This window comes from Thunnus thynnus, chromosome 16 (assembly GCF_963924715.1).
Source record: "Thunnus thynnus chromosome 16, fThuThy2.1, whole genome shotgun sequence".
In the NCBI taxonomy this organism is placed as follows: Eukaryota; Metazoa; Chordata; class Actinopteri; order Scombriformes; family Scombridae; genus Thunnus; species Thunnus thynnus.
In genome coordinates this window covers 19444213-19460307 of record NC_089532.1, presented here as the reverse complement: position 1 = coordinate 19460307, position 16095 = coordinate 19444213, and the positions used below count along the sequence as shown (strand labels likewise).

General features: G+C 41.1%; 1 protein-coding gene and 1 long non-coding RNA gene across 8 annotated transcripts; one reads left to right on the top strand and one right to left on the bottom strand.

The window, feature by feature from the left end:
• Positions 1–217: 217 nt before the first annotated feature.
• Positions 218–13765, bottom strand: inf2 (inverted formin 2). Of its 7 annotated transcripts, none has more exons than XM_067615101.1 (23): positions 13504–13736; positions 9929–10339; positions 9141–9256; positions 8767–8926; positions 7907–7940; positions 7471–7612; positions 7068–7200; positions 6197–6814; positions 5556–5701; positions 5375–5436; positions 5184–5286; positions 4977–5062; positions 4749–4849; positions 4558–4628; positions 4364–4471; positions 4197–4267; positions 3972–4092; positions 3701–3865; positions 3318–3420; positions 3055–3207; positions 1951–2814; positions 1603–1656; positions 218–770 (listed from the first exon to the last, which is right to left on the bottom strand). In XM_067615101.1, the coding sequence occupies exons 2-22, from the start codon at positions 10323–10325 to the stop codon at positions 1604–1606; spliced, it is 3807 nt and encodes a 1268-aa protein (XP_067471202.1). In that variant the 5' UTR covers positions 10326–10339; positions 13504–13736; the 3' UTR covers positions 218–770; position 1603. The 7 variants fall into 7 exon arrangements, with proteins under 7 accessions (XP_067471202.1, XP_067471204.1, XP_067471203.1 ...); XM_067615103.1 differs by having other exon boundaries at positions 3085–3207; XM_067615102.1 differs by lacking the exon at positions 1603–1656 and having other exon boundaries at positions 13504–13735.
• On the top strand, positions 8212–16042 carry LOC137200363 (uncharacterized). The gene is made up of 4 exons (XR_010931949.1): positions 8212–8376; positions 8804–8943; positions 9148–9290; positions 14997–16042. It is a non-coding gene; the product is annotated as an uncharacterized lncRNA (long non-coding RNA).
• The last annotated feature ends 53 nt before the right edge of the window (positions 16043–16095 follow it).

The following is a 16095-nucleotide window of genomic DNA, read 5'->3' as shown; positions in this document are numbered from 1 at the left end:
CTGTGTTCAGGCGTGTTGTTTCCAAGGCAATTAAAGCACTGAGAAACTAGCTTTAATACAACAAACTCTGAAGTTGTATCATGTATTTTAATTCACCCTTTAAAATCCCGTTTTAACATTTATTATATGTAGCCTTCGTCTAGGACTTTCCGAACTGATTTTGTTCGCCTCATTACTGCCACCCATCTGCGTGCATTGGTTAAAATAAGACACTTGATGTAAATTTACGTTTATTAAAATATATTTAACATTAAAAGATACAATCCAGTATACATTGTCATTATATTTTCCGTTAGAGATCATTTGAATATTACATAAAGAAATTAAGACATAAGATCCAAGCAGTTTTGTTTTGATAAGTGAAATTAAATTATTTTTTGCAAACACTGCATCTCTTCTTTCTATAGGTGCTGCAAGATAAATAGCAAAACACATTCACTGCATATTACAACAATTATACAAAGCAAAGGTCTATTCAACTTTTTTTTTTGAATAGTTCAGAATCAAAACCACTCATATAGACCTTACACAAACTACAATTCATTTACATAAAGTGACATGTTTACATCCATGCTGTGAAGATCCCAGCCAGCCTTAGATGCGTTTACTCTTCTAGAAAAACAAATCATTGCAAAAGGAAGACTTCTGCGTCTTCCTGAAGGAGTCAATGTTCATGTGGTCTCACAAAATATACTGTAGTCCTTCCAGTTCACAACTCCCGTGAAATTAACATTTTCTTTTTCCTCTTGATTTCCTTTTTCTGGAGTCACCTAGGGAAACAAAGACTAAAGTGAATAAATAGAATCAAAATATATCTAAATAAGATACTTTAATACATTTTAAAGTAATTATATTTACAGCAGAATTTAAAAAAATAGCTCAAAGGCACTTGGTAAAGTCATTTACTCACGTACTTGCTTAGCACTGAGACAGTTTTGTTTTGAAAATATGACTACATCTGCTTTAAAATGTTCATTATTTTTTAGTCGTAAAGACATTTTTAATGCATTTACATCATGTACAGTATCTTTCATCCAAGTCAGATTAACAAAGCACAGTTTACAGGAAGCACACATAGACTGTATTATTAGTAGATTAAAAAACAAACAAACAACAATAACAGCCCCAGTTGCAGATCTGGGGAATGGACAAGAAAATATGGAGAGAGAGACACAAAAGTGACAGCTTTCATGAAATAACTCAGTCCACGATGACGTCACGATGACTTCACAAACTGCAAGGCTGCTTGAGATCAGAAAACTGTGGTGTTAGATTTCTTACACACTTATTAAATTAGAGAGAATTAATTGTTGTACATAAGTTATTTAGGATTAGTTTACCTCAGGTTTGATGGACATTAGAATCACCTCAAGACAAATATGCAATAGGTCAAATGCTGTTAAGATTTTGGCCTGATACCATTGGATTGGAAAATTGTTAAAGAGATAGAAAGTGTTAAAAGCTGGACAACACAGACAAATGAAACCCAGATTCCAGTTAGACCGACAAATGACGTGTTATTTGGAACAAAGCTTTGATGGTGATTGAGTTCAGTAGGATGACATTCCTGCTTACAGTTTGCCATCCCATCGATTGACCTACCTCACTGCAACACACAGCCTTTTTTATGTTTAGTGTGTCCTTTTCCACTGTTACCTTGTGTTTTAGAGAGTCAGAACGGAAAACAGAGGATTCAAATGAACCGGCCATAGATTTCAGTCCATTCAACATCAAATCTGAACACCAACTGCTGCACACTGCATCCATACTCTTTAATAAAAATGCATGTTATCATGCAAAATACTCATGAACATAAGCTAAAATAACCCATACATAAAATATAAAATGTAAAATGCAATAAAAACAAAAACAACAAGGATTTCCCTTTAAAACACGTCAAGAGACTAGCATTCCAAACACAATCTTTATTTAAGTTAATGTATAGGTTACCTTGGTTACTCTTCCTTTTGCTTCGTTTAAAGAGGCTCTGCTGTTTCTTTGGTTCGGGGTTAAGGGATGGAGGATCTGCTTCAGACACTGATGGCAGATCTTCTGACTCCAGTCCATCTGGGACGTCACATGCCTGGATGCCCTCACTGAGTGTTTTCTCATTGCTTTTAGGGTCCGATTGTTTGCAACTCACAACCTCATCTTGGTCGGACGTTTTTTCAATAACGCATTCTCGCACATCTAGACCTACAGTCTCTTTTGAATGGCTTATTTTATTAGTAGTTTCATCTTTCCCACCTCCCATTATATTGCTTTCACTACTCTCTGTAACATTAATGTCTATATCAGGAACAGGGCTTTCCTTGAGCTCAACATTCACACTAACGTCTACTGGCTCCTCAGGAATCAACTTCTCAGGTCCTAGGCTGGAAGTGCCATTCAACACGGCCTCGAGCAGGTCAGAATCTGAGAGGGAGGATGGGCTCAGGATGCTGGTCTCAGTTGAATCTACTGAAAAACCATTTGTGGGGAGACATGGTTGATGGTCCCCTTCTGACTGAGGGTTAGAATGCGTCATATCTGGGGACGATACTGCAGGTTTCTTTGGGTGTTGCTCCTCCTGCAGTGATGCAGGTCTTTCCAGGGGTGCCACAGTTGTTGTGGCTGGTTCTCCTGGGGGTGTGTTTGCGGGAACAGCTTGTCCTTGCGCCGCACTCTGAGGTGCTGACGGAGTCTCTTCTGTTGGGCTGATGAGGCCGTTCACCTCGCCTGTGCTGACTTGGTGACCCCCTGTCTGAGATTTGGTGGGAGCGGAAATGGTGGCTATTTCTGCGGCTTCTTCGCCTGCAGGCTTCACACTTGATCCTGAGGGGGAGAAGTAGGTAGTATCGGTTAAGACAATTATCTTTGAAATGGTGTGAAATTTCAGAGTGAGCAAAAATGCATGTAAACCAAGGCTAATGTAGCTTAGTGAGATGGGAGTGGTGTTAAAGCACAAATTAAAAAAAAGAGCCTAGAGAAAGCAGCAAAGCTGTGGCTGGCAGTGAAGTGGCTTAGGAGCGGAGCTAGGAACTGCGGATGGAGGCCACAGTCTCTTGTCCTTACCAGGTGGGCAGGTATCCCTACGCATTTCACCTGAAGGGAGGCTTTCCGAATCGCACCTTGGCCTGGTCTTTCTTAGGCTGAAACCTTTCCTGATATCCGCCAGGAGATGGTCGATGATGCAGCCGTCGCTCTGTGGCACAAAGCCTTTCTTGACTGGTGATAGAAGGGTAAAAAGAACAGCTGACAACACAGTCTATTCAAAAATCACATCATGGTTAGGGATTTCCAGCACAATGAAAGAAAGGGGTACCATCACAACTCACTTATTTTTCCATTCTCTCCCTTCTGTCTCTTGGACTCTTCCTCTGCCAGCTGCTTCTTTCTCTTTTCAGCCTTGGCTGCCTGCTCTTTTCTGGTTTTGTTTTCCTGTTATTGTGAAAGAAGGGTGTCACTCACTGCCAAGCACAAGACGTACATAGCAATTTGTCTTTGTATCATTTGGGCAGAGACATCTTCACATCTGAGTTTTTCAAAGTATATGCAAGCATGCACAGTCTAACAGCACAGCAGGTTTTAAAACTACACCTACAGTGTATAAAAAGCTACAATAATCATTCTCAGCTTTCATCAAATATAACTGATGAATAGTGGATGATCATAGGGATAACCATACAATGACTAAAATCAATAAAGTATCCTCCCTGACCTTCAGTGCCTTGATGAAAAATCCTCGGAAAGTCTTGATGGTTCCGAAGAGTTCCTCAAGCGAAAGCTTATTAGCATCTTCACATAGGTAGACAGCCAGTTCACTCCTCTGCTTGTCAATGTCAGTGAACCTTTCATTTAAAGCTCGACATGCCTCCAGACTTTCCTGCAGCAGAGAAACGCAAGGCATTTGGTGGATGGATCCAGATTCGAACACAGTTTTTAGTCATCCATTTTTAAAATTGGAAGCAAAGCAGAGATCATCATCTTACCTCGAGCACTTTTGCATATTGCTCCTTCACCTCTTCCACAGAGTTGGAGACCTTCTTGGCCGTCTCATTCAGCCGTTTTAGTAAGGCACTGGCTTCTGACTGAACAGAGTCCAGATTCACTCTGAGGACAAAGCGGAAAACCTTTATGTGTGTGTTACAGATCCACTGAGAATTGTATAAAAAAGGAAGAGCATGAGCAAGAGCAGATGTGAAAGGTTGCTGTACCCTGCCGCTTTTTCACAGATCTCTATATCATCTGGCAGTGCCAACAACTCCGGGTGGTTTGCCTCTGCTTCCTTTGCAAAACAAGCCACACAGTGGGTAATTAAAAAGGTTCATGACTGAGGGAGGGGAAAAAAAAAGTTATGGCAGCTGTGAGCCAGTCTGTGTACCTCCAGGATGTGATGAAGCAGTGTAATGCGGGTCTTGTTGGCTTTGGTCTCTGTAAGCTTGAGCAGAGAGCTGATCTTGAACCCCTCGGCGTTCCCTGTGTGACTTCCCTGGAAGTAGACCGATCATTAAAAATGCAGGTTCCCTTTAAATGTCAGTTCAAGTGAAATATAAATGAGACGGTGCAAGTTCTTACATAGTTGAGAAAATTTCCCACGTCAAGTATGAGCCTGCAGAAACTGGGCATGAGTGTGCTCACCCTGAGAGCTGAAAAAGTTGTTACAGCTTGTCAGTTTTATTGGAAAATTAGCTTGAATTGGACAGCAGCTACGATCAGACCAATTTGATATTTCAGCAAACAAAGCTGAAGGCATAGAGTTTACTTACACTGGCAGGCCTCCTCCACCAGCTTGACTTTGGGTTTGAGCATTTCCAACACTGATGCAGTCTCCTCACACAACAACATGCACTCAATCCTTAACTGATAGCTGGAGACAAGCAAGAAAGCAGAGTAAATAAGGAGCCAAGTATTGCAATATACATTAAATTGGGAACAAAAAAGCATGCAACATGTACATAATTAATAGTTAAACCAGAATTCAAGAAGAAAATTACCATGGCACAGCGATGAGAGAGGTGTAGAAGCGGTCCACATTCGCCAACTTCTCTTTTTCTCCTTGGAAGGATTTCAAATTTTCAATCTAAATGAAGACACAACACTGTGACTCAGATATGCAATGTTATTTTAAAGTGGCATTAAATAATAGATAAGCGCGCATAAACCTCTATAGAAAAAGATGCAAAAGTGCTGATAGTACAAACCTCATGCTTCTCTGGTAGGAGCTTTAGAAGCTGTTTTAACACCTCTACATCAAACCTAGTTCGATCCCCATTCTGAATCATGGCTACAAAGTCCTCATTTGTGCTGGACAGAGAAAATGAAAAATATTAAGCTGGAAAACGGACTAAAATATATATTAAAAAAAACATCAAAACAATGTGTAATATCTTACCATTTGAACTGCTTTAGAAATATGTTCAAATTCAAGTTTTTCTTTGGATCAATGAATGAAATCTGTAGAGCAAAAAGAGAACATTTAGGAGGCGTGTTGATAATTCAGCTTTGATAATCAGGTGTGTTTGTTTTCAGTGCTACAGCTCTGAGGAGCTGTGTCGAGTGTTGACCAAGCACACCTCTTTAGGCTCCTTCTTGACAGGAGCAGCTGCCCCCTTGTCTTTGTGCTCGGTCACTGGGAGACAGAACAGCTGCTCAATACTGCTGTAGTCCGGCTCCAGAGTAGGAGGCTCTTTCTGAACCGACGCCCACATGGAGTGACCATCTGTGCGTGCACGGGGAGAGAGTAACCTGTCATGAGCTCGTGCGGCACCATTTTGCATCATCAAAAAAAATCCTGGCTGAAAAAAAAAAAAATCACTTCAAAGTGAGGTTCTTTCCTCTCTGAACATGGGGGAATCCCACACTGGTTAACACCCAATTTTGGAATAGCGTTCTGTTTCATTTTCAATATGAGTGCTCTTCATATCAACTTTCCATCCCTATAAGCCATTTTCTACCCAGGTGCCTTCCATCAATGTCTTAATTTGTATTTCCCTAAGCTCTCTCCTATTTGAAATCATACAAAATGGCCTGAAAGGGTTAATATAGATGGAGGCAAAACATTCTTAAAAAAGATTTTACTTTTAAGTCATAGAATATATCAAAGTTGGCTTTGAAACTCTTGAAATTAGATTCAAAGTTTGCTGCCTTCACAAAATAAATGACAGATTGGAGCTGAAATAATTGGAGCCTTCAGAAGAAAGCTTTCCCCACTCACCAGTTACAGCACGGAGTTTCTGCCAGTTGAGCTTTTTCATCCTCAAAGTGGGGTATCGGTTTGCCTTTGTGGGAGCACCACACCCCAGGGTGTGGCTGCTCTGAGCCACTATCATGCCTGCAGGAGGAGGCGGCGGAGGCGGCATGCCAGGTAAGGGAGGTGGTGGTGGTGGTCCGCCTCCCATCCCTGGCAAGGGTGGCGGAGGTGGCGGCGGAGGCATGCCTGGACTGCAGGGCAGTGGTGGTGGCGGTGGCGGTGGCATTCCAGGCAAGGGAGGAGGCGGTGGAGGTCCACCGAATCCTCCAGGTAGCGGTGGAGGAGGAGGTGGGGGAGGTGGAGGTGGGCACTGGTTAGCACCTTGGAGTTGGAGCCCAGTCATACTTGGGGGTAGAGGAGGAGCAGGTGGAGGTGGAGGTGGAGGAGGAGGAGAGGCACACAGTGGCATCTGAGAGGACGTTGTGCTTTTGAGTGGCTTCTCTTTGTCCTGATGATCCACATCAGTCTGCACAGCCTTGTCCACTCTGACCAGCTGTGTGTCCACTTCATCACGACCTTCACAGCTCTTGCCTTTGGAGAACATCAGACGCTGCATGATCTTCTCACAGGACTCCATCTGAGCTGGAGCACAAATCCAAACAAACAAACTGATAAACCCCATTTGAATTGAATTTGAATTGAATTCACTAAAACAAAAGCTTTCAGCCATTCTGTCGTTAGTGATCCACAGCAGCCTCTGTTTCTACACTATGATCTATTTAACTGGATAATCACTCCCGCTTCACACATTAATCACTGAGGAGACCATTAGCTAGCTATTTGGCTCCTCAGAGTGTTGACCTAAAGTGAATATATTGTTGCAGTGCTGACTCACAATCCTGGGCCAACAGTATTGCTCTGTTAGTGATGGACTCCAGAGCCAGCCAGATATCCGAGCGGCCTGGCCCCAGAACCAACAATGTCTGCAGGATGGAGAGCAGCTGGAGAGAGGCTGGAGAGCTGCTCACCTGCACACAAACACATGCATATGCACAAATTAAGAAGGAACGTCATGTTTACATACCTAAGTATAATAATAACTTGTGCCAGCACATCAAAAAGTTAATGCACAAAGTTGTATTAAACCAGAAAGATAATGAGGTATTTATTTTTTATTGTGCACAATTGCAACTAAATTTTCATTCATCCAGTATTCAGTTTACCGAACCGTCTTAGTTCTTAAAAGGCATCTACATAGTGGTAGTTGATAAAAAAGCAGTCAGACAGTCGGCTCTCACCTTGTTGAAGAGTGTAGTGAAGACCTCCAGGTGATTACTCATATCAATGCCACCGTACATTCGCAGCAGCTCCTCATCATCTTCAGCCATTGCCTCTTCAAAAGCTTCACATTGAATAATCAAGTCTTCATCCTCCTGCTCCCTGCACACCACACACATACAGATCACTGACAGGCAGAGGTTCACTTCACGTCTCTTCGCATTTTAATGCCATCTTAATTAAAAAACAGGCTTTATCCAGGACCTTTGTGCATAATTCTGTCATTAATGGACACAAATGACATTAAGTCTTCCCCTAAAAGCTTAATTTTACTTGCAATGATTGTTTACTTTAAATTGAAATCTCTACAATTCAGATTTATCTCATTGTATAAAATCTGCTTCAGAACTTAAGAGACTGACTACATCAAATGTGAACAATAGAGAGAAGGCTCACCTTAATTTTGGCAGAATATCAAGTAACTGAAGCCCTGGAAGACAACAACAAAACACAGACCTGGGTATCACAACACTCAATTATCAGTTTTTAAGAAAAGTACATGTTAAGAGGGGCCACTCATGTCATCACAGTGGTATATGTTAGTTAGTTTGGGAATTGGCAGGAAGCCACAGGTGACTAATCACAAAAGAGGAGTGGCTAATCAAATTGCTGATTGGTCGAAGGTGGTGGGTGGCATTTGAATGAATTTAGGGTGGATTTATATAGCTGCAAATATGAAATCGCACCGGCCTTTTAGGCAGCTTGGTAGTGGTGAACACTGGTGCCACATAGAAAAAAAAAAAGTATTGTGTTCAAATCTGTGTCGCTCCTTTCTCTGTGGATTTCTCTCATTAACACAATAGATCAAAAGTCATTTTGTCCAGTACATCCTAGAACACCATGGAAAATGCCTCTATGGATGATGAGTGAGTTTCAGTTTCAGTTGGCCCATTTTGTCTTCCACATATCATCAAAATCTCATTAGGTCAATGTGCTGTAATCAGTGTAGTCATGACATTTTCCAGAGCTATAAAATGTGACAGTCAAATGCATTACTTATGATTTAAAATACATGAATTGGCAATGTTTTATACACTTGGTTTGCTTTGTTCTCAGGCGTTTTGTCAAAAGGAGGCCATTAGACCTATTTTTGGACAGACCCAGTGACAGAGTTATTTGTAATACAACTCCACTGATGGCCTGTTCTCCCCATTGTATTCACTTTCAGCACAGATGGGAAACACCTTGTGACCTTCCTCATGATGTGGTCCCAGCTAGACTCCTAATTAATTGTTGAATAGCAGCTGAGAACCTACCGATAAACTCCTTTCTCATCTTATCTCTCTGCCTGAGGTCATCTGTCCCAAAAATGAGTGCGTTGATGACACTGAGGAGTGTGACCATGTAAGGGACATTATCTGTGGCCTGCAGCTCGTTCATGATCACGCTAAAGCGATACTGCTGTGTCTTCACGCCCTGAAGGAGAAATCAAAGTCAGTGCAAGTAATTAACTCAGTTATCATTGAGGATGACTTTTACCCTGCAATACTTGTACACACAACACTCCACTAGAGGGCATTGTTAAGGTTAAGGGCTTTATTGAGGGTGATGATGTAGGATCATATGAGGAAAATCCCACAGCAACTAAACTTTTCCAAAAAAAAAAGACTCTAAGAGTTCATCTACTTGCCTTGTAGTGGTCCAGGGCATCCAGAGCCAGGCGATGGCCATCTGAAGAAAACATGCTTAGGGCTGCAAGTAGCTCAAACACCTGCTTCTTCACCATGGTGTTGGAAGTGTCCAAGGCTGTGGAGCATCATGATCACACACATCAATACAGGTAGAGCGCTCATATTTCCATATTATGTCTCTTATAGGAAGCTTTTCTCTCTACTCTCTTTCCTCTTGTGTCTAGATCCAAGCAGGATGATTTGTTTCGTTGCCTTTTAGGCAGCACAACTTGAACTTTGCTCTCTAAAGATGTGGCGTTGTACTGTAGATAAAGATGTTTGTGTTTGAAATCCAATATGTACTACACATTATGACAGTACATTTATATGGTTGACCCAAAGCAAGCCTTAATGATTCATCTCTGTATGAGAAGCTGAACACATGGTTGGAAATTTCAGCACAGCAAAGTGAGTCACAGACAACCACTAAATCATGTGAATTATGACGGATATAATATATTACAAATGTTACATTATATATGAAATTAGTGTCCTTAAACATGGGATGGCTTTCTTTTAAATCTGATTTATTCAAATGTATTGACCAAAATAGCAGTTATATTAGTTATTGTTAAAATTAGTATACTTAAAATATATAAGCATCTGGGCCACCCTTTTTATGTGTGAGGTTAATCTGAGACATAATTAGAAAAAACAATCTGAGACATAATTAGACAAACACTATATGGAGAAAGTGGTAGATGACAATGTTTCACAAAATTAAAAGCTTGAAGCTTGTATAGTCAACCTTGAGAGAGCTTCCGAATGTATCCCTCATTGTCTATAATGAAGTGGATCCCTGCTGAGGAGTTCATGACTGCCCGGACGCAGCTGACACAGGTGAGCTGCAGAAGGGCATCGGCAATACGAGAGCACCCTCGCCCTGAGAGCCGGTCCAACGCCTCCAGGAGGAGATCCAGCCCACTCAGCTCCAGGAACTGGACCATCCATGTCTGGTCGCTGCCTTCCAGGCGACGCTTCAGCCCAGAATAGTTAACCACAGTGGGAACCTGCAGCAGTCTGATGCACAGCTCTGGGTCAGCACTCTCAAGGTTGGCCTCCGGCTGAGTATCGGAGTCCTGCGAGGAGCCCAGGCGACCCCGGACTGCCGCCCACTTCTTTTTCCCGTCTGACTTCCCTGACATGACTGCTGGTAGGACTGCGGAGGAGAGAAGGAACAAGCGTTCACAGTTGTGTCAGTATTAGTGTGGGCAGATGAAAAGAGACATTTTTTTAGCAATTATTTTTCAGGACAAAATTCAGCTTGCTTCAGGCTGCAGATGGTGTCTGTTTTGCACAGATATGCAATGATTACATCCACTATACTATACAAAGTCGTCATGGCTATCCAGAGCAGAGGAAGCAGGCCAAAACAAGGCCTTATCAGAAAAGGAAAAGTGAATAGGAAACGATAGCTCTGCACTTTGTCGGACGAGTAAAAGATATGTCAGCAGTCCAGTCATCACCAGCTCTGCCAAACATTCCAACTTAATCCTGCATGAAAAAGAAAGAGAGTCAATGTCAGCTCGTCAAAACTCCACAAAGGTAGGCTCAACGCTGTCTGGACAGTGCATATAGCAATTTACAGTATGAATAAATGCATTTTCAAGTTCATCATGGATTCTATCACCGATAACATGCACATTCACAAGGAACACTTGTGAAAACTACAACATAGAAACTACTGTGGACGAAGACCGCTTCACAAACATCATACCAACATATCTGACACTGACATGAATGCACACATTGATCCGACAAGTACCCTTTTCTGGCATTACCCCAGAGCACAGTCCCTTCTTTTAACCAACCTGACTCACCCCCACAGCTTCTAAGGAACATCCACCACAAGTATAAGCACGTTCCCACACTCTAATAAAATCAACAGAATAAGAGCTCAGCCCAAAAAAGGGGAAAACCTTCTACAAAAGTCTAAAAATACTTCCTCTGTACTGGATTTGTGATATTAGGTGGCCCAACATAAATGAACACAGTGTGAGTCGTTTGGTTCTTCTATCTCTTGTTGTTGATTTCCCGCTTGGCAAGGATAAGATTCACAGATGAGACATTGAGTGATGAGACTGAACAAACACAATGCTTGGCAAAAAGGTCACTCTCAGGCTTCAGCAAGCCTAATAATAATTATAGCTATTGCATTTCCCTTGTCCTTGATATGTAGACAACACAAAGCCCTACTAAGGATTCTTGCTTTTTCACACTGTTTCTTTTTGGAGATATATGTTAAGAGCTCAGTAAACTAAACACCACTACAAATCCATTTGCAAATTTCTTGGATGTCTCTCTTTTCAAAAGGCAATTTGCAGCGAACAGAAGTAATGACTTGTGAAAAATCTGATAAAATGGATTTCTATTCTCGCCGCAGAGTCGAGGTAAACTGATGTTCTTTTTTTCTGCCACATTCTGGCGAGGCATTTGCCTCTAGCTGCAGCATGAGCCCTGCTGCCAGTGTGAGAGTGTTACCGTGGCAGCAAGCAGGGAGACAATGCTGTTTTACAATAGGCCTTCTCAATACTCTTCAAAAGAGCAGTGTTCATTAGCCACGAAATGGATGGAATGCTCCCTGCCCCCTTTCAGACCAATAAGACTTATGCCCAACAACCATTGCAACACTTTCTGTCTCAGACTTACAGTGTAATTTCATGTTCAGTGTGAGAAAGGAACAAAATGTTGCAAGTTTATACTTGTAATCTGGAGAATTTTCACAGTCGCAGAGCACTTGTGAAGCTATTAGTGTTCATTAAAATGCACTGAGAGTTTTGTTAAATTCATTCTACTTAGAGGGAAGCCATAGTTATGACTAATACTTCGAAGAAGATGGCGTGTGTGTCATGGGTGCTCAGGAACTTTTCGGGAGGAAGGAAAGGACTTTCCCGGGACAGGAAACTCAAGATAAACATGCTATTGTGACAGCTTATGTTCCTCTTTTGAAATTTCAGTTTCATTCCAAAGGATGTTCATTTGATTCCCATGAAAAGGGATATTCTGACAAATAGAAACAGCTGTACATGTCAAGCAAAAGTCAAAGATTAACTGTAATGGAAAAACAACATTTGCATATTTTTCTGTACGCTGGTGTCTAAGCAACTTTCAATTTTTCGACCTTGTCTGCCAGAGCACCCACATGTACCGCTAATAGCAAGCTGATTCACTGCACACAGGACAAGCCTACTCATCTGTCCTCTGGTTCAGCCGCCCACACAGCAGCCCACTGTACTGTACAGCATCAACACTTATGAATACGCAGAAACATCGCCACTGATTTACTTCCTCTGAAACATATGCAAAGCTTGTGCAGGAGAACACATAATCCTCTCATCATCATCATCATCATAACTGAGTAATTCAATATAGATTTAGGAGGTATGAATTCAATCTCATGGATCAGTTTAAACATTTTTCAAATCAATTTGTTATCAATTTGTTTTCCTTCCACTGAAATGCCAGATTTAGCAAGGAAATAAAAGATAGGGATACTAACTGTGAAAATAGATGGTACCTTTTGAGCACTGACACGATAATTGTCTTGATACACCTTAAAAATATGTTAACATGGATCATGTTGTGTAGAGATTGAATAATTATATATTATTAAAAAGACAGGATTCAAGTTATATCAAAGCTTCAAAATCTTGTACAGCACTACAACATCTGGGACTCATTGAAATGCCATCCTAACCTCCTCTTCCTCCCTTCTCTGCTATTTAAGGGAGTGATCGACATGCCTGTAAAGTCTACACAAGCACATTTTGGAGTTGCGATGTACTCTAATTTCCCGAAGAAGTTTAGTTCCAGGACTATTTGGGGATTTCTTCAGCATTATTACCAGATTGATTCAACATCTGCACAGTGACAACAAACACAAGTGACAACCCATATGATCCAATTGCAGCCTTATAACTGTAAACCGCAGTTAAAGTGGGTTTTGGGAACACTGTTTATTTTTCCCATTACAGCCTTTTTCCCTTCATACTGTCTAAGACAAGAATATTTCGAGGGAACAGTCGATTACCACCTCCAGGATGCATCGACAAGACTCTGACACCAGAATACAATTGCCACTTTGTCAATCTGCATCACCACTATGATTAAAAAGAATCAAATTGCGACATTACATCGTTACTTTGCGCTGCGATTTTTTCCACGTACCAGGGGATATAACGGGACTCGTCTCCTTTACTGTGGCTTGAGGACATCAGAAAAAACACAACGACAACGCTTATTACTGTCGCTATTGGATGTGTCACATCTTAACGCACTGTTGCGCCGTTATTGATCACCTACCGGCTGAGTATGATACCTTACCTGGTTTTATTCCATAAAAATTCACTTGAAGAATCGCGTCCTCTTGTGTTTTTTAGATGGGAGAGCACTCAGCAGTCATCCAGGCGACGTTTTCTTTCTCAAAAAAGATGGAACATGAACCAATGAAAAATTCGGCACTATGTGGCAGGTCAAACCCTGTATGGTATGCGTATGGTACCGCTTTCAAAACGCTACGGCCCCTGAGCTTTCACTCACTTACTAATGAAAGACAGACAGTGTTAAGGCAGCAGCAACACTGAGCCAAAGCATCCGCTCACAGCTTTCACAATAATAAAACTCATGTTGGCGGAAAAGATGTTGCGCAATAAACAAAAGTTAACTTAAAGGTTAACAAAGTTCGTGTTTTTGTTACATTGTATACATTTGATCCTGTTAGTTTTGGTTTCACATTGCAATTATGTAAGCCATGGATGTATTATAAGAGCTGGTTACCCGACCAAAAATGGCGCCCATTCAGTTCAATAGCTGGCGCATATGCCAGCATTGTGATGAAGTCATATATGTTAAAAACGCTTTTCTCGGGTCGAGTAAAGTTTTACAAATATAAAACCTCCGTGGATCAAAAATTCACGTCATAATTCATAGTCATAATTGACCTTGTTTGTAGTTTGAGGTGTCTTGTCAACAGTTTTACAATGGTGGTCTATAGGAAAAATGCGTTTTGGGCCGCAGGGCCATTTTTCGCTGCAATACCGTGTGTGACCACTGGGAAAAACTGGCTGCAAAGCTGAGCAGCGGAGCCGTATTCAGCTCTTACAATCATAGACTGTATGTTGCTACTGCAGATTGTTTTTCCTTTCTCCGGTACTGACAATAGTCTGCTGGAACTTTCTGTAATTGGTCCGAAAGTCCGAACGATCCAAAAAGTGTTTTCTCATTGGAAGCAAACCAAACCATGGTTCAGTTTGATCTAGACCTGGACCATCTCATTTGATTGGACAAAGATTTGGCTGTTTGGTTTGGACTGTGGTCCGGGGGAGGTTTTACACCTGTAATTTTGGTTTGAATCAAACTGAAAAGTTGGAAAGTCTGGACCAAACGAGGTAGGTGTGATACTGCCCTTAAACCAAAGGAATAGAGTTATAAACCTACTGTAGCAATGAAGCTAAATTGTAGCTAGAAGCTACATTTCAATGCTTTTTAAAAATATATTAACTCAGTCATGAAGATGGCTCCCTGGAAGAGGACTCGCTCTCTATGTAGTTATAAAGGGTTATAAAGGTAACGAAAACACAACGATTCTTATTTTCAGGCGATTTTACTTAAATTAAAACATACTTATGAATATTATATGCAATTTCTGCCATGTCCATTCCGCTAGATGACACTAAATTCTACACACTGCACCTAAATCAGCTGATTTATTCAAATAATTTTCATACCGAAAGGGGTTTCTATGCTCAATGTTTTATTTTGAAGGCATAATTGCCTGATTTCCGGTCTCGATGTGACTGTCGTTGTCTGACTTGCAGCTGACTGTGATGCTGAATGCAGCCAGTGGTTGGGGCCTCCTCCCACACTCCCCATCCCATCAGCTGGACAAGACCTCAGGCTGGCAGCCGCTGCTGAAGGAAATTCTTCATGTCAATTAGTGACTCACAAGATTCCAGTCACAGTTTCAGATTATAGTTCTGAGTTAATGTGGCTTTATCTATAGCTGAAGACCCAATGCCTATAACCCTAAAGCATTTGTATGGGTCTGACTGCCCTGCAGAGGATTGTGGGACATTGGAACATACTCCAACAATTTTTTTTATTTTATTATCATGTATTCATGTTATCTTTTATCTCTTAGGAGGGGCATGGGTCTACACTGTCATTCCTTCCATATCTACTAAATTCAAATTTGCCCTTTGAATGATTTAGATCACAACCCAGCATCCAGAAATAACCCGCAGACACCTAGATGTAATCTTTCCTCTATGATTTGTTTACATCGCTCCAGGGGTAATGAATTTAAAATCGTACACAAAGCACATTCGACGCACTACATTACTGATTAAAAAAATGGGGGATAAAGAGGCATGAGACAACTTGTAGTCTGTACCAACAGAACATGAAGATAATTCAGTCATTTTTTTAATGATCTTGGAATTTACGGTCAAAATGTCCCTAAATGAACAAAATTTTCCAGAAAATAAAAATACTTAAAGAATACAAAGTTAATGGAATTCATAACTGCCTTGAGTGTGTTTGCATTTTTCCTTAAGGACAGCGAAAATAAGCAAGTTGGGATGAAGCAACAGTGTATCGTTGGTTATTGTGGCTTTTAATTATATAATGTTTCTGAGCTTGTCTTAACATGTTGTATGTTTGGTACATGCGTTGTTCTGCAAAATACAAAGGGATTGTTAAAATACTTTTTCATTTAGTATTTGAATCAGAATCAGTCATAGTGACGGAGGCTTTTGTTTGGATCTTGACTGGATTTTGTTGAAAAATTGTGGTACTGTATATCATTCCCCCTGTGACTTGGGGCTATTAAGCTTGCCGGAGTTTCACTGCCTCAGAGAAAGGTGGCTATACAGGAATTGTATTGTGCTTCTTTAGGTCCCCTGAGCCAAAGTGTTA

Excerpts from the sequence above, each read along its gene's own strand:
- inf2 (XM_067615101.1), bottom strand. The coding sequence starts at position 10,325 with ATGTCAGGGAAGTCAGACGGGAAAAAGAAGTGGGCGGCAGTCCGGGGT. Across the intron at positions 7,201-7,470 it reads TCACTACACTCTTCAACAAG|GTGAGCAGCTCTCCAGCCTC; the intron begins GTGAGAGCCGAC and ends GTTTGTGTGCAG. Across the intron at positions 2,815-3,054 it reads TAGGGATACCTGCCCACCTG|GATCAAGTGTGAAGCCTGCA; the intron begins GTAAGGACAAGA and ends TCTCCCCCTCAG.